The sequence below is a fragment of the Scomber japonicus genome, chromosome 13 (assembly GCF_027409825.1).
Source record: "Scomber japonicus isolate fScoJap1 chromosome 13, fScoJap1.pri, whole genome shotgun sequence".
NCBI lineage: Eukaryota > Metazoa > Chordata > Actinopteri > Scombriformes > Scombridae > Scomber > Scomber japonicus.
Window position 1 is genome coordinate 10,616,593 of NC_070590.1, and position 22,342 is coordinate 10,638,934.

The 22,342-nt window shown below is 38.3% G+C and overlaps 1 protein-coding gene across 1 annotated transcript in view; it reads right to left on the reverse strand.

The window, feature by feature from the left end:
* Positions 1-22,342, reverse strand: part of fstl4 (follistatin-like 4) — a 197,791-nt gene that overhangs the window by 52,538 nt on the left and 122,911 nt on the right. The window contains exons 4-5 of the mRNA XM_053332315.1: positions 13,732-13,922; positions 8,111-8,231 (exon numbers count right to left, since the gene is read on the reverse strand). Of these exons, the coding sequence (XP_053188290.1) occupies positions 8,111-8,231; positions 13,732-13,922 (312 nt within the window). The remainder of the gene's footprint in view (positions 1-8,110; positions 8,232-13,731; positions 13,923-22,342) is intronic.

A 22,342-nucleotide genomic window follows, 5' to 3' on the forward strand; every position in this document is an offset into this window, starting at 1 on the left:
CCATCCTTAATTGTTGATCATGTCCAGTGTACCTCTTCTTTACTGTCACTCTTCTATCAGTCCTCTCCTTCAATCTTTTGCCTGTATGTTCCTCTCCTCTCTTCTCCTCTCCTCTCCTCTCCTCGCCTCCAGGGAATTAGCTACGTCAAAGTGTTGCACTAAATAAACAATTCAGAGATGAGACAGCCACAGTTGCCATGACAACTCTCTGGGCATCTCTCACTATTGTATTCAGAACAGCCTGCCGGATGACCACTGGCTGTAAATTGGTATATGAGGAATATGTGCAGGTGAGTGAGATGCATTTATATGTGCACATAAGTGAGTACATGACTGCCTGTATGTGTGAGGTAATTATGCAAAACAAAAGACATATGTAGTGTAGCTGCTGGCCACATGGTTATATGTTGGTTAGATATTTAAGTTCATATCCATGAAAGCTGAGTGATGAAGCTGTAGCAGATACTTTGCCTGTCCAAATTTAAGTAATAATCTGATACATCAGCATATACATTAATGTGAATTTGTATGATACATTGGCTGCACTTCCTTGATAACACTTTATTTTAAACAGTTATATCATTATTAGTATTGAAGATTTAAAAACTGTAATGCAAACACATTTTCTTTTGCATCTCCCATGTCATTGGTTTACAGTTTGGATAATTCCTCCCTGCTTTATGTGCCATCAAAACATCTAATTTCTACAACAAATATATATAGGTTAAGATACAAAATTATGTTAATGTACTATTATACAACTACAATATAATAAAACTATGATGCCGGACTGTACAAATACTGTACATTGGTTTCAAATCTCTCATCTCTCATCGCAGCACGGAATAAGTGTGACCAAATCTCAACAGTCCCTTACCTGTTACCGTAGCTACCTGACACCGGGTAATTACCCAGGAATAGACGACACTTGGAAGGTGCCAGAAAGCCCCTTATACACATCGGCAATTAGCGGCAAAGGTCCATTTAGCGGTAATGAGGCATCAGAAACCAGCTAGGGGGCAAGGAGGCAGGGAGGAGGGAAGGAAAGGAAAAGGGGAAAGAGAGCCAAGTGCAAAGGACAAATGTTGAAAGCAGATGAGAGGGAAAGGGGAATAGGAGAAAAAAAATGATATGGTGGAGATATAATGAATAGAGGAACAATGGACAGCAGAGGAGAAAGGAAGGTGCAGGGAATCTTATTGTGTGGGTGCAGAAGGAACCTCCAAGACCTGCAGTTCAAAGTCACTTTGTTGTCAAGAGCTTAGCTGGAGGTCTCTCACCTACTTGGCTGCCAGAGAACAACAGACTCTCCTTGTAAAACTGATATCTGATCTCAGCAAGATCATATGTGCAGATTAGGGGCAAACTTGAGTAACATGAAAGATCAAACCTGACGGGAGCTGCCGGGCATCAACACAAAGAGTATTATTGTGCCACAGCAGCATCAAGTCTCTGGTAGATCCTCATTGGGTCGTACAGCATGTGGCATGACACAGCACGAGAAAAATATTAAAACCTATACTGCACCACCTGCATTTTTGTTACATAACCTGAACTGTTATAAAATCATAAAAATGGTGAAATAACAACCCCCTTTCTTAAAAGTTGTTTATACATAACTAATTTGCATTTTTGGGGGAAAATTCATTCCATAAATGCAAAAATCTGCTTTTTTCTCAGTTTTTCTCAGTTTACTAACATTGTAAGTTGAAACCTTTAAATTTTATGTTAAGTCCTTCCTATGGGTTGTGCTAGTATTGTGTTAGTATTTATTATTATTTGGAGAGCGAAACAACTAATGATTTGACAAAATTTGGCATTTTGTTGAATTGATTCATCTATTCAATTGGAAATTCGCAAATCAAATAGAAAAAAAACATAGATAGCCTTGGATAAATGATTTAGACATGCCCAGGTGTGTCTTGTTTTAGTTACAAACTTAGCGCCAATGTTTTTTGGAAATAAAGGAAGTGAAAGATTCTTCATGGAAAGCGCATTTCCAAGGTGTAAAATTTCACATATTAACATGAATTCTCAGGTGTTTTGTCAAAGAGTCACATAAACTGAACAAACTCTTCAACCTGATGACCTTTATCTCACCCTGGCTGTTCATTCTCTCTTTCACCAGCTGACCAATTACAATCTCCTTCTTCCTCCATTTTCACTCTCTCTTTACTTTTCTTCTCCTATTTCTCCTGCTGGCATTTCCCCTTCATTGGCTCTTTTCTCCTCACCCTCACATCATCCTCAGAATCCCTTCTTCTCCCCATGATACTCTGCTTTCGCTTCTTTCCTCATTGCATTCTCTATCCTCCTCCTCATCATCATACACTTCCTCGCCTTCCTGCAACCGTTCTCGTCTTCCCTCTCCGTCTCTGCTACTTCACTCTCATGATTAATTAGTCAGACCTGCTGAGTGGCCCTAGCAGTGCAGCCCAGCATCTCCATATAATTCCACTATTAACTGGAGTCATGGAAAAACAAATAGACTCACAGTGGAGGAAGAATGTAGACAAGAAATAAAGAGAATAACCTTAGAAGGGAAGAACTGCATGTGGGAGAAAGATGGAAGGGAACTGGCACATGAGAAAACTAGCCTGGTCCTAATTAGATGTTTGCCAGCTGTGTGTTTTAGTAAATAATGAATTAAAAAAACAAGACCAATGGCTCATTGCAATGCAACAAAACACAACATACACTTATAAGGACTCCAACTATACATGCTGAAATAAATCTGTCCAATGAATAAATTTAAATGTCATTAATTGACTTAATACCATCTAGAAACCTGCAACCTTGACATGAGCTTCTAGCAAAAACATTTGAAATAAAAATTTAAATGAAAATGCAGTTAGATTGTTCATGTTCAGTCTATGAAGGATCGTTGCAGTGTGAGCACATGATGGCAGGTGAATGGCAAGGATAAGACGCATTAATAATAACCAAATCTTGCTGTCCTTCTGCTAAAGCCTTGCTGCTTTCTTCATGCCCTCCATCCTCTGGTGTTTTCATCTTTTACTCCTCTGTTGCGCCACCAATTTGCCGGGTTGATGACCTTGAGTCAATCATGAAGATTTAGTCAAATAAACAAGTTGGTGGGCTGACTTAGGAGCAGGGCTCTAGGCATAAGCAGCACCAGGACATCATGCTTTGAGAAGCCAAAAGTCAGTGTTGGGGGGGGTGTACCATGTAAACATAAAATACATAATGTGTTGCTATTTTTTTGACAAAAAGTAGAATCCTTTGATGAAGCAGTAAATATGATTGCATCGATCTGATGTTTTCTCAGTCTTAATTGAATTATATCTCATGGTGTAAACTGTCACATCATATCACAAAATGTGATGAACAGTATTAGCATTGTAAGGCATTTCAAGAATAATACATGACATGCTGAAAAACTGCAAACACAGTTGGAAAGAAGTTTCATGAAGCACAAGATTAAAGAGCTTGGGTGACCCGATGTCTCTGGTATATCAGGCACAATGCTGAGATATAACTGACCAGTCTGCGGTGTAAAGACACTGTACATTAAGTGCAGTGTGTGTCCTGCTGCCTTCAGATGGCTGCAGGGATTTAATGACCTGAAAAAGAAGCTTTTCATGCAGTATAAAGCAGCTGAGGACAACATACTGTCAGAATCAATCATATTAATATATAGATCAATGTAGACTGTGGTTTTAACTACAATAAACTTTATAGTTTTTATGCCAATTTTAAGGTATCTATTAGCTGGGGAGTGTTTGATTAAATTTACTTAATTTATATTTTGAGTAATATTCCTTTATTTCTGTGCCTTAGCTAAAAGAATTTAGTTTGCTCTTGTTGATAAAGTCACTGAAGTGCCAGTGGAGTGACATTGCTTCAGAAACAGACGTTCTGAGACATTTATTCTCAGTAACAGTAACACCAACGACTTGCTTTGCACTGTTTCATCTGAATAAACCCCCACCTGTTTCTGCCTCTCCTCCCACCTGTGCATCGCTTGGCACCAAAATACACACACAGGCAAAACAAATTCAGGAAACGGTTGAGTGCTGCTTGAATGGGTCATTTTGACCAGTAACTAGAGCTTCTGTCTCGCTCCTCTCTGCAATCATTGCATGCTGGTCTCTACAGGATCTGAAGGGTGTCCAACAATCACAAAGTTTCTGCTTTTAAGATAGCTTTTAAAGTTTTTGACCATAATCACACACTGAAGCTGTGTTCAGACAGAATGAGGAGCACATTTTTGTCTTGTGTTACTCTGCACAAGTTTGACTGCTGGACTCATTTGTGTTTATGCTCCCCACACAGCCAAAATACATTGCCGTACATTAGCTCTAAGCTAGCTAGCAATGGCAAGCAGACCGACTGTGTCTGTGGGAGACAGGAACTCGTCAGGAACTCTGGTTCTTTGTTATTTCTCTCCAGTCATTCATTCCTGCATTCATTCAGCTGCCACAGTAATGAGTTTATGTTGATCATGATTCCTGCTTTGAGTGTCCAGCTTTGACTAGTTATACAAATCCCCTCCATTCATCTAGAAAAATACTCTGAATGGGACACACAATCTGAAAGGCCCTGTATTATACTGATATATATAATATATATAATATCATAAGCTCACTGTTGAGTAAGTGGCTGTAAAGGGCAGATTAGGCACCCTTTGGTGTACGACACTTAAATAAAAGTATTAATTTATTTATTCCTTGATTAAAATTAACATTTAACCAGATATCTCCACAAATACGTTAAATGTTATTTAAGTGACTGATTATACACCTTGGAATCATTTCATTTGAGCAGCTGAATTTTATAAAATTTTATAATTTTTTTTATAAATACATACCATCACAATACAATACTACCTAAAGTTGATTATATTGTACTGCTCGTGTTCAGTGTCTTTCTCTTTTCTAATTCAGTTTCACTTTTCAACACTACATGCATCCTGTACCGTTATAAGGTTGGTCCAATGATTGGATGTACTGTACTTGTACTGAACACCAGAAACAGCTGTGAAGCTAATATTATGAATTCTAGCGCAGATATCGCCCATTTAAAATAGGTTACTCACCGTACATAACACAACGCAGTCCATGGATCCCTGCAGGGTGGCTATATATTATTACATACGTATCCACAAAGGGGGTCTGACCTTGTGTGACTGTATGTATTACATCTGAAGGCTACAGATATCTCTCAACAAGCTCACCTATCTGCTTTATTGCTAATGCACTGTTGTTAAGTTAAAGCGAATCATCTTGGCTCCGGCACCAGTGCCAATGTCCACGAGGCAAATCCCTGCACATTTGTTATCCTGTAATTACAGTGTTTCTAATTCAGATACAAAGGGCACTTGTACAAGCCATCCGCTCTTACGCCATGTTGACATTGTAATGAATATTAGGAAACAAAACCCAGTGAAACCACACACCATTAGGAAACAACAGAGCTGATGATTTAAAGTCATTATATTGTTATCTCTGTCCTGTAATACTCTATGGCAAAGAGCAGGTTCATTATTCACTCATTCTCAAGGTCTTCTCCTTTTTTTTGGCTTTCTACCACTAAACCTAATCTTTGGTGTGATGACTGGCTTTTTTTTTTTTTTGCACCAATACATTTTTGGCATCAATGTCTAAGAAAAGGTTAATTTAAAAAATATCTAGTAGATGAATCAATGATGAAAATAAACATTGGTGGCAGCTCGGGGCAGAATTGAAATATTGTGACTACATGCTGTGAATTCTACTGTGCTCAGTCAGATCTCTGATAAACACCATGCACCTTACTAAACCATATGGTGAGCCTTTTGAACACTTATGATGCAACTACATTGTTAAAAATTAGCAAGTAGCCTCATAACCTAGTCTGAATAACTATCATGTGACAGCATCGAAAGCAGTCTTTTCAATTATATATGTTTAATCTAGAGACATATTTGCTGCATCTGTTTCCAGATGCTGGTTACTTAAAAAAATTATGCTTTAGGATGTAAAGATTACTCAGATTAGATGTAAATGAAAATGTGATTCTCATCTCCTCATAAGTACCATCAATCTTGGAGACTACATCAGTAACATTCAGTTAGACTGTAATTATAAATCCATACTCTTGAAGAAAAAAACAGGTGTCTGCTTAACGGAGGTGCCAAGGAAGCAGTCATGAAAAATAAAAAAAAGTACATAAATGCTAAATCCTGGGCTTGTTAAAGGTAAAATAGGGGACAAAAAAAATCAATAGGAATGCAATCATCTCCAGAGTATTCTCCAAGCATATTCCCTTCTATTGAATTTGTGATAAAAATAAAAAACATATTTGGGTGGTAACAGAAGAGAGTTCTGCAGAGTGGTGTGCTTGTCAAGGTTTCCACGTTAAATAAGGTAAAGATAACAAAAGGTGCAAAAAAACAACAACCAGCGTTTCTTAACAGCGGAAGTTCAGTGGCTATGGGAGCAACAATGAAGCTCGAGTTGTCTTCTTGGGAAACGGCCAAAGGGTTTAGATTCTTACATCAAAGCTGCAGAACAGAAAGAAAGAATCAACAGAGGAGAACCACGAAAACTGAGCTAGGATTGCTGAGTACATTTTCTACATCAGTGCATTGAGTCATAGGGTCTCCGAAACATGACTAAAGCTTGTATTTCAATGTTCGCCTGAGATCAGACAAATGGCTTGACAGTAGAATATCAACCAGGGTAAAATACATATTACATCATTTAGTTCTATTATTTGTATTCAAGTTTCCAAGCCTCTGACCATATTGTAAATTTCCAGCCTGCTAAACACACCTGTGTTTCCTGGCTGCTCTGCTTCCTAGACCTCACTGGGGAGAGCACTCCCTGCATCCGAGGAAAACACACACACACACACACAAACACACACACACAAACTAACTTGCTTTATACACACATTGACACATACACTTACATGTAAGCGTACACAATCTAACACAATAAACATTATCCAGAACACCAGATGCGCCACTCAAAAATAATTACTCCCCCATTGATGTTGGCTTTTTGCAGCCCAACAGTTAACCTTGAGTATCATCTGATCAATAGCTTGTTTTATTGGTCCCAACCCACTCCTTCAACTACTTGTCAAACATAAAATGCATTGACAAACCCAACTTAAAACCCTACAGACGGGCCTGTAGGTAGATAAATACTACGCAATGCTTGCTCACCACCCATCTGGAAGGTTAGGAGAGTGTAACCGAATAATGGCAGGATGGTTCCCACTAAAACCAGTCATTAGGATGTAAAATTAGTGGTAAGGATTAATGGACCAGCACAAGCTAGTAGAAGATTAGAAATGGCCACCTGCCACTGCTAACTGCTGTATTCATCAACTTTTATCTTATTTTATTGCCATCTTGGATTCACCACTAGGTTGTTTCACTGCAGTTTTAAGTGATGAATGGAAGACAAAAAAGACGTGAGTTTGAAAAAAGGAATTTCGGCGGGTTGCCATGGCGGCCAACAGTTCTGACGCTGATGCAACAGCAACATTAGCGGTGGAATTGTGATTATTGGTCTTAATAAGATGAAGCCTGCCTGTGCTCTCAGCTGCCGCTCAGCCTAAACCCCAAAGGCTATTATGTCTGTACCAGATGCTATAATCACGGCTGGATCTGGGCACATGGGCTAGTGTGCAATTATCAATTTAGCTGTGGCCAAAACACCTTTATCCTGATGGCTGCTGTGGAGAGGATACTAGATGACAAGGCACCCGATACTTAACAGTGGGGAAGGTAAATTGTGTGTTTTTAGATTTAGAAGCATGAGTGATATGTAATGCACAGTTTTCAGCTAAAGTAAACAAAATTACCAAAAGCAAATTGGACACATAGTTAAAACCTTAAATAATTAAAACCTTAAATGTTAAATTTAAGGTTTTAATCAGGCAGGGTTCAAGTAGTAACTGTGAAGAAGTTTATAGATGAAATGCAGTGTTAAAATTTTAAAGTAAAGTATGGTTGACTATTTCACATGATAACACTTTGTTTTCTGACATGGTATATGACACAGTATACAAGGAAGTTGATTAAAATTCAGATTTAGAGGAAAAAAAGAAAAGTGAGACAGGTAGAAGGGCAGTATGGACAAAAAGAAAGACTCACGGAAAGCTGTGTAGAACTCGTGCAGGCTGAGGTGTCCGTCGTTGTTGTAGTCATCGTAACGCAGCAGGTCCTGCATGGTGCACTCCATTAAGCTGTCCTCCAGGTGCTCTTTCATAGAGATCTAACATTTACAACAAATACATATAATAGCTTAAATCACAGTGCACAACAAAACATAATCTTATTCAAAAAATCTACAAGAACATACATGAAAGACAGGTGATAAAGGCAATTATACACCGATACAAAATTCCTACTCCTTATCATAGCCTTTACTTATCGTTTCTTTTATGCCTTGATCTTTATTTTATTTTATTTCAAGCTATCTGCTGTAAGATAAAACCACATTATGCACATTCAGTATAAATGTAAATCTGACATTTTAAATGGAGATACCACACACATTTCAATATTCTTCTAAAAGGGTAGCCTGGTCCTTTTTTTATGAATAGCTGTGCTCAGATGTCTCTTAAAGTGCTGAGTGGAAGAATCACAGAATCTACCATATAATTAAAACTATACATTTGCCTACAAACTTACAGATCTCAGTTATTGCATATGATTTAATTTGGGTTTTTCCAGCTCTTTTATAAAAAGATACAAAATTACAGTAATTAAACCCCTAGCCTGCTCATTAAAGCTTCACAATTTTGTCAATCCAACTAGAAGTGATCAGTTTTGGTTCCCAGCTGAAGCAACAGTGATTTGAGATGGATCTCCAGCCTGATTATATAGTAAAAAGTATGAGTATGGTCTACGGAGATATTTTCATTTCACCAATAATTACAATAACATTTCCTTCAGAGGGAAAATGCAATCATGCACAAAAACACCTCAATCACAGAAACGGACTCATTCTTTGAGTAATTTTATTCTATTTAAAAAGCGGTGGATTAAAAATGTAATCTGTCATATAAGTGCTCTCTCTGATGTCTTTCCATTTTAATAACATTTCTTCGCTTACTGCTTAAATGGGCGCATACTGCACCTGAGTTAATTCAAAGATGTTCCCCGAGGGGAGATGCACAACTCTCTCCTGCATTGTTTGTCATTTAGGAGCCATCTCTTCCACTTTAATGTTTCTTTCTCAGGAGAACCATCTTTGAGTCGGTGACATTAAGCAGTTTGGGGGAGATGAAGAGTAGGCTTTGCTTCTGCTTAGTAACTCCAGTTGCGCAATATTCTGTTTAAGCTATATGAAAGCAAGGCACTAACCAATAATAGTGCCAGGTCTTTCTTTGTAAAAAAAAGATTTGTTCTTCCTGAAAAGCTGGATTCTGTGTTCAAATCAGGTAATTGCTAATCAAACTCATTACATTTGCAGAAGAAATGGCCAAAGCAACAGCACAACAACGAAATTGATAGTGTTTGTATATAAAGTATATAACAAAACTGAATTACAAACCCTGTCCATTTAATATATATTTTTTTTCATTCAATTCACTTTGAAAAAAGAATGTTTGATTAATTCAACTATAATGAAATAAATTTGTTCTGCTATTCTTCTCTTCCCTTGATAGGTTTTGTTGCTCTACCTTCCTCTTTAAAATACTCTAAAAGTGCTCAGTTGGATTCAAAGTCAGTGGACATACTTGGACAGGACATGGTTTTCCTTCTTTAAAAACTTTTTTTGAGAATGGGAGTCATCTTTTCATTCAGTGTTTGGGTATCCAAACTTGCATTCATAGTGCCATTTATAAATGCTATCTCCCTTACACCCTTTGCACTCATGAAGCCCCATTTCAGCCTACTCTCATTGGCATTATGTAGTCACTGTGGTAGTCCCTGCCTGGCCATCTGATCCAGACAGACCAAAAAAAGTGCCACAAATATTAATCAAGCTTCTGTTCAGGTTTTTTTTTTGGGGGCAAAGTTTATCATTTTGAAGCTTTGTGCGATTTTGTGACCAATGTTTTTCTTCATGGAAGTCATCTCTAGACGTTGACTTCATACAATAATAAAAGAATAAAAGTCATGAATGAACTATATATAAAGAAAGTAAATAAAGCCACCCTGACAATAATTAAAAATAGTAAAAACCCACAGAAGAGAATAAAACTAGAATCAAGTAAAATCAGGACGGTGGTGTGGTAAAGTTACATGTTGAGCATAGATTTAAAATGAGACAGTGAGTCAGATAGCCTTATTTCCTCGGGCAGGCAGTTCCAGAGCCTCGGGGCTTTTATTTTAAAAGCTCTGTCCCCCTTAGTCTGCAGCTGAGAGTCTGGAACAGATAGACAGCCCCAGCATGAGGATCTCAAAGTGCGAGCAGAGTCATATGGGGATAAAAGATCTTAGATATAATGAGGAGTCAAATCATTTAGTGCCATTTAATCAGTAATTAAAAGAACCCTGGAATCAATTCTAAAACATACTGGAAGACAGAGTAAAAAGACTATAACAGTGGTGAGGTGTTCAAAACTAGTTTCTCTGCCTCAAAGCCTAACAGCAGGGTGAGAGAGCTGGCCACTTCAATTTGTCAATAATTATATTGACCTCATATTTTTTTTACATGTTTTAGTTTAAGAACTCATCTGCTCTAGTAAAGCAGTTCATTCCAGTTAGTTGAAGCTTGATATATTTAAGCAGAATATGTTGATGAGCAAAAATAAAGATGTACTGGGCTTGACATGCGGAAAATATGTTTAATTTCAGACATACCATACTTAGCTTCGGGTTAAATCATTAATCCTTTCAGTGACTCAGCATGTAGGCTCTAAATACTGTAGTTATTTGCCTTTAAACCATCTTTTTCTGTTATGTTTTTTCCTACTCCCAGAACAAAGGTAAAATCTCAGGAAGATAACACTTCATGAGTCATTGGCTGAGTCGATGAGGAGTCTCACTGGCAGACAGCAGGTCAATATTAGATTTCACTCACAAAATATGAGCCAGGCAGGTGTAACAAAATGCACAGATAGATCAAACTAGTCCATGCATGCTGAAGAGACAGCACTGTATAACAATCACAAAAAAATAATGAGAACTAAACAGAGACATGACGCTCTCTTTGTTGGTTTAGCGATGAAATAAAACTAAGTTGATTAATTTATTAAGTAAAACTGTGGATTTTTTAATAATGCATTCAATAACGTAAACTTCTTCCTTCTGTCTGTGCTTTCTGGTCTCACAGGTAATCTGGGCCTGTAGACGTCGGGATGACAGACTCCAGTCCCGGACCTTCTAGCTTCAATGTTGATTTACAATGTGCTTGTCTCTCCTATCCTTCCTCTCTCTCCTCTCTACCCCAACTGGTCGAGGCAGAAGGTCGCCCACTTTGAGCCTGGTTCTAGGTTTCTTCCTGTTAAAAGGGAGTTTTTTCTTGCCACTGTTGCTCATGTTGGAATGTTGGGTCTCTTTAAAATTAAACTTGAAGAGTATGGTTTGGACCTGCTCCATGTGTAAAGTGCCTTGAGATGACTTTTGTTATGATTTGGTGCTATATAAAGATTGATTGATTGATTGATTGATTGATTGATTTTTATTGGAGCCAAAGAAAACTAGTTGTTACCTGGATAAAACTAATGGGAATCCAAATAAACAATAAACTACTTGATTACTTTCTAAGTGTATTTTTAGTTTGAAGTTTGTTTTAAGGCCAAAAAGCTAAAAAAAAAACCTAATAAAGTGCAGTACAAGGTATGTTTCATGTTTAATTCTATCAACTATGATTTCAACGCTATAAATATTGCCCGTCCTCGTTCATCTTACCCAATTGATTCTGTACGGAGCTGTACATGTGACACGGCAGATTAAGGGATGTGACAAACTTTTTTTTTTGTTGCTGCTGCCTACAGCAGACTGCAGCCATGTGTTCACTGACACAGACTGATCTGACCTTGGGCATTTGAATAAAATATTTCAAACCCAAAGTACAGGACATTACCCTCCAAAACCATCTGTGACAACAGACATATCCCAAACCGGAGACAGACTGGGTGGATGACTGAATTTCGTATTTGAATTTCCTTTGATCCTTAAAAGCATTATCTCGGTGAAGCTGACTTTATGAATTCCTACAGGACAGACTGTCTTATCATAATATTTCCTGGCAACACGTTAATATAAGTAATTGCCAGCTGTGATTGATCTCAATCTTTTGTTTGATATTCAGTGCAGCTTTGCCATAAAAAGGATTTTATTATCTTTGTCTACCTCTAAAACTAGGCCAAAAAACATTCAGTCTTTTTACATTTAAAAAGAGAAAATGTATGTTGTCATTTACGGCCGGTGTAATGACCGAAGATTAAATACTGTGGCATTTTTTAGACTATAATCAGACTTATTCATTTTGAACTTCTAATAAGCTTATTTTTGCTTTGCCATCACAGAACTGCTCTTTCCATTTACACCGTTTAAACTGTTAGGCATCAGAACCATAATGCATCTGAAAAGTTAATGTGGGTACTACAGTCTGGCTGAAGTCACAGAGACCCCAGCATTGGTTGGGATGAGTCTTAATTAACACCCATCTCTGATGCCATTTCCTGATACCAGATGATGCCCACAGTAATTTAATTTCCTCACCCTGCAAATGTCAGTGCCAATTCGTTCCACAGTCTCCCCACTGTTTCCCATCACACCCTGGCCAGATAACCACAGTATGTTATTTTCCATTGTCTAACAAGATGATAACATGTTGCGGCAAATGGCAACATAGTTTGACCACATGATCAACATTCAGTATTGGACAACACAAACAAAGAAGAAAAAAAAAGATGTAGAATGTAGAATGTGTCTTTTATTGAGCATCTAAAAAACTTGTAATTTGTTAGGACATGGCTTCAATTTTCATTTTCACATTTTTCTGAGAAACAGAGCTACTTATATACTGGTTGCCTGTTAGCTACACAATTGATTTTAAAATCCTGATGTTTGTTTACAAGGTGTTAAATAGTGTTGCCCCCTCTTCCAGGACAAGGCAAGTGTTAAGAGGACATGGCCTTCTCTATCACTGCTGCAAAACAAAACAAAAATTTCTCCTCCTATCACCATCTGATTCTTCCACACTACTGAGATCTTAGAGAGTCACATTAAAACACACTTTTACTTATTAGCTTCTAACTGTTCCTAACCTAACCAGCCCAGCTCAGATATTTCTCTAAAAACGTTTTGTGTTGTCACTTTGTGCTCTGAATGATCATGTGACTTTACTCGTATTATTAATCATCACTCTGATTCGATTTCTCCTCTTTTGTGTTTGTTTCCTTCTGTTGTTTTTGTTTTCCTGTGTGTGCTGTAAAGCACTTTGGATCGATGGGGTTGTGTGTAAAGCACAATAAATAAAGTTAAGTTGTGGCAGCAATACACTATGTACTTTTTCAACTTACATTCGTCCTCATAAACTGCTCTAGCTTTCTTGGATGAAGGTTTAAATCTGTTATTGTTGGATCCGTATAGGGTATCTTCACAACCCTCACACAATCAAACCCTCAAGTTTAGGAAAATGGTTCAAACATAGATGGTATACAGTACAGCATTTCACGATTCTACACTCTGTAAAACTCTATTTTCTGATCATAGCCCTCCCTTGGTTTCTTAAAGTCCTAACCAGTCACCTTTTCATCCATAAAGTGATCTTATTATTCAGGCAATCTCACCTCACCCATCACGATACTCACCTTTTCAAGTTCATCACTGACCAGCCGACCATTTTGGTCTACGTCCAGGTATTTGAACATAGTGTCCACCAGTGCTCTCTTCTCCTCCATGTCTCTCTGCTGGCTCTTCTCTCCAGTGTTCAGCACTTTAGGTTGCATATCCAGCAGCATGCTCTTCAGCCTGTTGTATTCTGACATGGTGCATGCATTGCCTACAAGAGCAAACACAGAGAATAGAAGAAAAGACATTTGATTAACCTCAATTATACAAGCTGAAGCCTTTGGATTGTAGCTGTAAATTGGATTTGATTTGTTTGTGTGTTTAACAGAGGGAGGAGGGAAAAAAAGGCAATAGGGATAGATAGTGTTTGTATGTGTGTGTGTATGATTTATGTGTCCTTGAGTGTTTACTCATTTAAAAAATGTAAGTTTTTTGTTTGCATAATTTGTCTGACAGCTTTTCGGTGCAGGGGGTCCAATTAATTACAAGTAATCCTTGAATCCACATGAAAACAAAAGGTAAACATCCTGATTTAGACCCTCTCAAGCTTCTTGTCCTCCTTTGCTATGGGATTAGAGCTCATGCTCAAACCAGATTCGGCGCCTAGCCCTTGATTCTCTGCTACGCTCTGCCTGATGAGGATGTGCAGAGGAAATGAGAGACCACAAATTAATCATGGGCAGCACTCTGCATTTATTCTTCATACTTGAAATCAATAATTATGCAAAACACGTCTGTCACATGCTGTGAGGGGCTTGATACTAATGTAGAACAGGCAAGCAAGTAAATAAGCACCAGACAGAGAAGGAAAAGATGAGGTTTTTCTTTTTTCTATAACCTGAGCCTCATGACAGCATGAGACATGCTGACGGGTGGGAGGGAGGCCTACGTGCAAATCAGAAACATGGTGATGAGAGAACAAAATATAAAACACCCTCCCACATGAATAAATCATTAGGTGACGTCCCTGCCCGATGACTGCTGAGCAGGAGACCCAACAACTATCAAAGCTAATGAACACAAAATGAGGGGACAAGATGAGCCTATAAGAAAATGTTTAGTCCCAACATCTCCATTTAGTTCCACACATCGTAGCAGTAGGAAGTGCTGCCAAAGCATATCTACAGTTGTTAGCAGAACTGTCACTGCAGCAAAGTCAGCAAGGGTTCAACTAGGCTACAGCAGAACAGCAATGTCCCCCGCTGTGGTACTCTATGTTTAAGTGCATTTTAAAGATGCACATATTTTCAAGCTTATGCATATGTGCATACACATACTGACAAACAAAGGGTTTCCTGGTGTGCAAAATGTCTCCTCATTACAAAGAAAAGCTCGAGGTGACTCATGATTAAGTCCTGAACAACCTCTAAGACGACATGCTCTCCATTTATCTCAAATGCTTGACCAGACACTGGGATAGCGAGCAAGTGAAGAAAAATCTGGCCTTCGTCCAATGTTGTCTTACTGTCAAGAAATCCCATTAATAGACCAAAACCAATAATGCTTTAGTTTGTACCTTTTCCACCTTCCCTACCGGCTGCATCACTCAGCCCTGAGCTATTGATTCCTACTACATTATACAAATCTTTAAAATCTGGTCACAAATATGTTTAATTTCTATAACAGCTGGACACTGTAACTAGTAGCAAACAAACTAGAGTAGAAGTAAACTTTGATTTAGGTACTACTTTCTGCTGTGGATGAATACACATTTGATGTTATAATGAGTATTTCCAACTAGGATGGAGTTTTTGTTATTAATTCAAATTAAACAAGAAGTTCACAATGATGACAAAACATATAAACTAATGCACTGGTTGTTCTAATATAGCTTTTTAAAAATAGTTTTCTGACAATTACACACAATAATACCTGGACAACAAAAACATTCAGTAATTTTCTATGTGGGTCTGCATGTGTGTTCGGGTTAATTGCTTTAATAAATGATCAAAAGCTCATTCTAAGGATGCTTGAATAAGACTTTTTGCCAACTTTGCTCTTATGAATCGTGTACAGGAGCAAGTGACAGCATGCATGACATTATGGGACTGCAACTCCTTAAACTTAAGTTAGGAGGGCATATAAATACTCAGGTTTGTTAATCAAGCACATCTATCAAATATGTTGGACACCAAGATATAAATCTCAGTTACTCCTCCAAGATTGCATGCTGTTAGGTAGAAGCACACCATGCACATTCATAAAAGATGAAGCATGTGTACTCACAGTCACAAATTAACACACATTCAAAGACAAAAGCCAAAGGAGCACACACACACACACACACACACACACACACACACCTCTCAACACTGGTGATCGTTCTACTTATTATAGCCGAAAGACTCACACACCCACACTACAAAGACAATGTACACTGTTCTCTGCTAGCTGGCAGTCAAGTCAAGGTCTTGGCTAAATCCCTGTTCAGTGTTATTCCTGTGAGGGGAATGAGGCGTGAGATAGATCAGACATGAGGGATCATCACCTAGCTGTCATCTCAGCCTCTGCTCTGGAAGGACAGAAATAAAACACCCCCCACACTGATTTACATCTTGTCACATATGGAGAGAAAAATCTCCTCTTTGCTAAGACTTACTTTGCTCCCTGCCAAAAAAAAAAAAAAAAAAATTGTGAAAAGATTTTTAAAATGAAATTCTGTTTTACATGTAAATGAATATATATTTTAAAGGCGCTTCAGAGACTTATGAAAGAGGACACAAGTTCCGCCATTGACAGAGGTTGATTGAGGTCATAAATTGCTTCAATGCCCTTATGACCTCTTTCCTTCTCCAGGTACACCCTCTATCATTTGACCATGGTAAGAAAGTGAATGTTACACCTGGATGTTACAGTGAATCACTTTCTCTTACTTTGTTGGAGTGAATGTCCTTTGATTTAGTCTTTCTCATTCTGCTGAGCACAGCAGCTGCAGCAGTGGCAGAGAAATATATGTCTGTATTACAGTGCATCCACCCTTGACTCTAACACTGTTTTATTGTTCTAGAGGGACCAGGACTCTCTTTATTGCCCGTTTGAAATGTTAGCTGCTTAAGTGAGTGATCCGAAGCTGCTCGCATCATGGACGCCCAATGTCCCGAAGACGGAGCTTCTCTCCACCGCTCAGAGCATTCTCCAAGCTCACTTTATTTGTGTCAGGCAGAGGAAAACAAACAGAGAGAGGAACCAAAGAAGAAAGTCCCTGTCGTACTTAAAGGGGACTTTTTATGCTCATTTCAAGGTTTATTCTGGGACTCCACTAGTGCACTTTTGCATGATTCACAGCTCAAACTCATGTTTCATATACTGGCCCTTTATGCAGCCCCTCAGTTTAGCCTCTGTCTCTAACAGGCTGTTGTAGCTCTTGTCTCTCTCCAGTTTTCTGGTAGTCTGCCGAGGGGTAGCCATATTAGAGCTGTGTTAAGTTACTGCTGATACAAACCCAACATATCCTGCTTTACTATTTCGTATTAAAAGCTATTAAATGACTAAATAACAGGTATCTTTTATTGTGAAGAATTTACAGGAAATGAAAATGTTCCTCACAGAATTAGCAGGGCTTCAATAGTGGCCGTAAACAGGCAACACAACAAGATATGGAGATATTTGGAAGTATCTTCTGTTCAGTGGATAATTTAAAGGAGGAGGGGTACAAGCAGAAACAGCCACAGTGATGATGATGTTTGATGAAGAGCTGCAGATGGATGGATAGGATCAATTTAACTACAGAAAATCAGTAAGTTTCAAAATGTTCGCAACATTTTTTAAAATCTTTTTGGACATTTTTAGTTACAACTCGTAAAGAACATGAATGCTGATCTCAAATCTCAATCTCAAACACAGAACTTCAATAATTTTCTAGAGTAAGCCTTTAAATGCATTAATCTGTACCTCCACCTGGACTTTCTGGACCATATTTCATTGTTTCCCTGCTACATTAAGCACCTGGCCCCACTAACACAGACCATTGCATTATTTTACAGAAGGGCATGACCCGGTGCTTGTAAGCCATCAATATTATTTAGTTGCTGCTCTGTTGTCAAATGTTACTGACCAGAACAAACTGTGCATAATTCCAGTGGAGAAATTCCCAGTGTTCAAGTAGTCATACGTCCACTTTAACTCAGATGTGTATAAGTTAAAAAAGCAACAAAAAAAAGAAATCGCCTGTACTTCTTATTGAATGAATTCCTTAGTCTTGCAAGAAGACAGAGAGGTGGGGGGGGGGGAATCAAAACCATCAATCCTTCAGTTAAAGAAACCTCCCTACAATGCCCTCCAGGATGTAAAAGTGCTCTCTGTTAAATTTATGTCTTCCTGACCTCCTCTGGCTGAAATGATGGGATTATTTACTGCCATGCCGTCTGTGTGCTGCTAATATGAGATGGTAATGGACCTCCCTTCCAGATAATTATGAATATGATGGACACTCTTTGCTCCTGAGGGCAGCAAGGTCTACAAGAGCCGAACCAATCTGAGAAGGGTGACACAAGTCACAGGAGTCTCATATTGCATAATCGCAGTTGGCAGCTGTTTAATTCGGCTTACTGTGAGTTTCATAGCCTATCCAGCTTTTCCTCCATGACTGCTGTTACTAAAAAAGACTTTTAACTAACTTTCTTAATATTCCTCATGCTATATTTTCTGCTCATTGTTTTGTGAAGTTTGTCATTAAATATCATTCATTAGTCTTCTGTATGACAAGTTTGAAAAGGCAGCTAAAAATACAGAGCATATCTTACATACACATGACCTTCCAGTATTTAAAAAAAAAATATTAAATCAGTTACTGCTGAAACAATTAACTGATCAGCTGATTGACAGAAAATTAATTGAAAAAAATGTTCATCATTTCAAGTTGAAACAATGGTCTCTGGCTGGAACTGAACAAGCGGCATTGTGGTTTTGTACCATGCACAGTAACCATAGTACCAATAGGTTACAGGGGCGCTCCGCATAGAGGACTACAATCTTTAATCTTTTTTCCCTCTTCTCCTCTGCTCCCCTAAATGAATCCAAACAGCATGTGAGATATTTGGTGGGAAGTGTAATAAAAACGGTGGAGGCGGAGGGAATTTGCAGTGACCTGGGTCAACAGAAGCAGCAGGAATGATCAGCAAAAGATTATAAACTGTCAAGTTATAAAGACTGCGCTGACTGAATGTGATTGGGGTTGGGAGGAGTCAGCTGATGCTATCAGCTGTGAGCTGTCATGGCTGACAAGGAATTTAATATAATGTTTAGCGTGATGGTTTAAACAACATTCTTGCTTTCAAAATGCAAATCCCATCCCATATGGGACTGTTCTTGTTATTGATAGTGTGAGCAATAATCCCCTATCAAAAGAGCTAAAAAGTGATGATTCATAGTTTAAAGAGACTCCAACATTTCTCAGCTAATACATAACTCCCACTGATTTAAAATGATGCCTTTAGATTTCTTGAGTACAGGCAAGCTGTCAGTTTGCCTCACCATACATTCAGCAGAGTGGATCAGTGTGTGCTCAGAAAGCCTTATCAGAGTCAGTGCAGCTTGGCACAGACTAAATGAGAAAGCCATTGCAACACTGAAGTTATTGGCAAAGCAGTGAAGGAGAAATAGTACAGTAGCATTCAAACCCTGCCTGCCTGTCTGCAGGCCCATCGTCTAGAACTGGCTTCTCAAACTGCACATCAGCACTATACACCTCAGCCCTATATCTCTACCTCCCTCTCCCACTAGATCCCACTCTCTTTCACTTTTACATTCTCACTTACTCACACACACACAGAGAGAGAGAGAGAGAGAGAGAGAGAGAGAGAGAGAGAGAGAGAGAGAGAGAAACCTGTCTGTCTGAGGAAGAATGTACAGTGGCATGCAGAGTTGACTAACTATATGGGCTCCAGCAACAGCCCCTTTGTCCTCTTTGACTGAAGTACCAAGTAAATACTAATTATCATAATAATTACAAGTATTATTGTTATTGTTGACATTGCTGATGCTGGTACTTTAGTAATTAGTGTTGTGAAAAAGCCTGCTGAGTTGCCATTCCAAACGTAATGACATTATTTACACGGTAAGTGCTTTTTTTTTTTCTTTGATCATGAACGATCACACTGCAGGTTGTTCTTTATCGTACTGTAGATGATTTACTCAGCAGGTAAGGCTGTTTTTTACAAGTTTCCCTGGAGTTAAGGTTGCAAGACTGTTTTTTTTTGTTCTTAAGTGGTTCTAATTAATCACTTAATTAGCATAGAAGTAGCTGCTTGGGTGCTGAATTTAAGTTTGATTATGTGTTCAGTGAGTTGTAGCTGTTAGTATTAAAGCTGTGTAATGAATAGAAGTATCTATGACTATACTACAGAAATAATCAATATATTCAGTAACTCTGAGCATATAGCCACTATGTCAATCTCTATGGCCAAAGCTACATAAAGAGAACCAGAAGTTACAATAACATTCATGCACACTATTTTCATTATTGATTAACCTGACAATAGTTTTCTCAGTTTATCGGTTAATTGTTTTGCCTACAGTATAAAATAGAGCTTATAGTGACGTTTTCATCACTGTCTCATCAACAGTTCTATAGATATTTAGTTTACTATCATATATGAGACAGAAAGGCTTCAAATATTCACTTTTGGGAAGCTGAAACCAGCACATTTTTGCTTAACAACCATTATTTGATGATCGAAATAGTTGCTAATTAATTTCTTCTGCCCACTAATTAATCAATCGACTATTAATTACAGCTTTTAATGATTTTAATAATGTAATATAAAAGGAGTCAACTCTCCAAACATGCTTGGCGCAAATTTACCTTGAGAAGGTAAAAAGCCTGAGTAAGGTTTTTTAGCTTTATTGAAGAATGAAGAACACATTCAGTCTTATCCAGCTGCCACCATTAGCTTAATTCTGCCAAGATGTTTTTTTTCCTGCAGAAATGTACTATACCATAACCACAGAAAAGGCAATTTGTTATTATGTGCTCAACGTTTCTCATGCTCAATAACACAGCATGTGTTTCTCATAAATTGCAGCCCAGTCACACAGCAAATCGGCTCCTGGCTGCATGATGTTTTTGGATGTAATGGTAGCAGAGTACTGCCTAATGCAGACTAAAGAGGCTTTCTCTAACTGTCTGAACTGTATGATGAACTGTTTGACCCATAAAGCTAATAAAAAATAGCAGAGTTTGTTCAGTGTAGGGTCAACAAAAACAACACAAAGAACAATCAGATCCTCTATGGCACAGGCAGAATATAAATACAGTTGCACTTGTACACCCAGCCCTGGTGAAGTGGATTTAGTGAAAGAAAATAATTACCAAGACCCCCGCTCTGGCTAATAGATTGAGACTGGGAACAAGCTCAGGCGTTGATTACATTTTTAGCATCCGTCCTCCCCTCTCCTGTACACCTGCAGTGTAAGTTACAGTAATCTCAAGGCCTTTCACTGCCTTCGCTGAGGCCTGCAAGCTGCCGGCTGAGTATCCCACGAGTATACAGCTTTTAAATTGCCTGGATGTGGGGGCTGGAGGAGATGGCTGCCTCTGGCTGTATGTGGCCTAACTGAACCCCACTGATGATGGAGAACCCCAGACTAACATCCAATATTACCCTGCCCAAATACTGCAGTGACCTTGTGGGGAAAGTTTCAGAGGGTGGCCGATATTAGTAAGCCATAACTCAAAGTGGGAGGTAGACTGAAGGGTCTAAACAAGTAAACAGTTTAATCTCATGTACATCTCCATCTTCCGGAAAATGGAAATTATCTGGGCCCTAACGGTTCACCCTGAGGCTTTTTTATTCACTACTTCAGTCTTTTTAGCCAATATCATAGTCCTCCAAATATTTCCTTCTGTTTGTCACTAACTTCCACAATGACATGAGCCTTTTTTAAAAAAAACAAAAACCCTATCACCAAGATGACACCATTTGTCACTGCCTGTGAAAACAGTCACCTATAATAGGACATTTACAAAAAAGCCTTCATATGATCTGATCTCATTTGCTAACACTATGATTGAGGTTTGGTAAGGTCCAGTTGTCATTACATAACGTAAATATGAAACCTCTGATTCAGTATACATTGGTAAACCTTTCTCAAGGTCCAAAAATACAATGTTACAGTTAGAAAACGTTCAGGCACAGACTGACTTGATAAGAGAAAAATCACCTGTCATGGTTAATGGAAACCAATACTGACTGTACTGTAGAAACAGTGGTCTCAGGCATTGCTAAGAACAACATTACTTCTTCCTTTGTCCCTGACTGACAAGCATCGCAATTCACATGGCAGCTAGAGGTCTCAGCCAGGTAAATGTAAACATATATCGTTTTAGGCATTTGAGCAAAAGAAATATCCTGTTGTTTTTCCTCGTAACCACAGTCAGCTCTCCCTTCCTATTCAATATAGCTCAATGCTGTATTTTTATTTATGTAAACGTGTTTTGAGAGTCGTGGAGATATAATTCTACATTGTTTTGAAAAGTAATTACAAAATGGTGTACATGGCCAGGCATGCCTGTTGTACTAGTTTGCAGTAATTTGATTAAGCACAACTTTATAATGAAGGTCTGTAAACTAGATTTTGTCAAAGAATAGAATAGAATAGAATAGAATAGAATAGAATTGTCTTATTGTCATT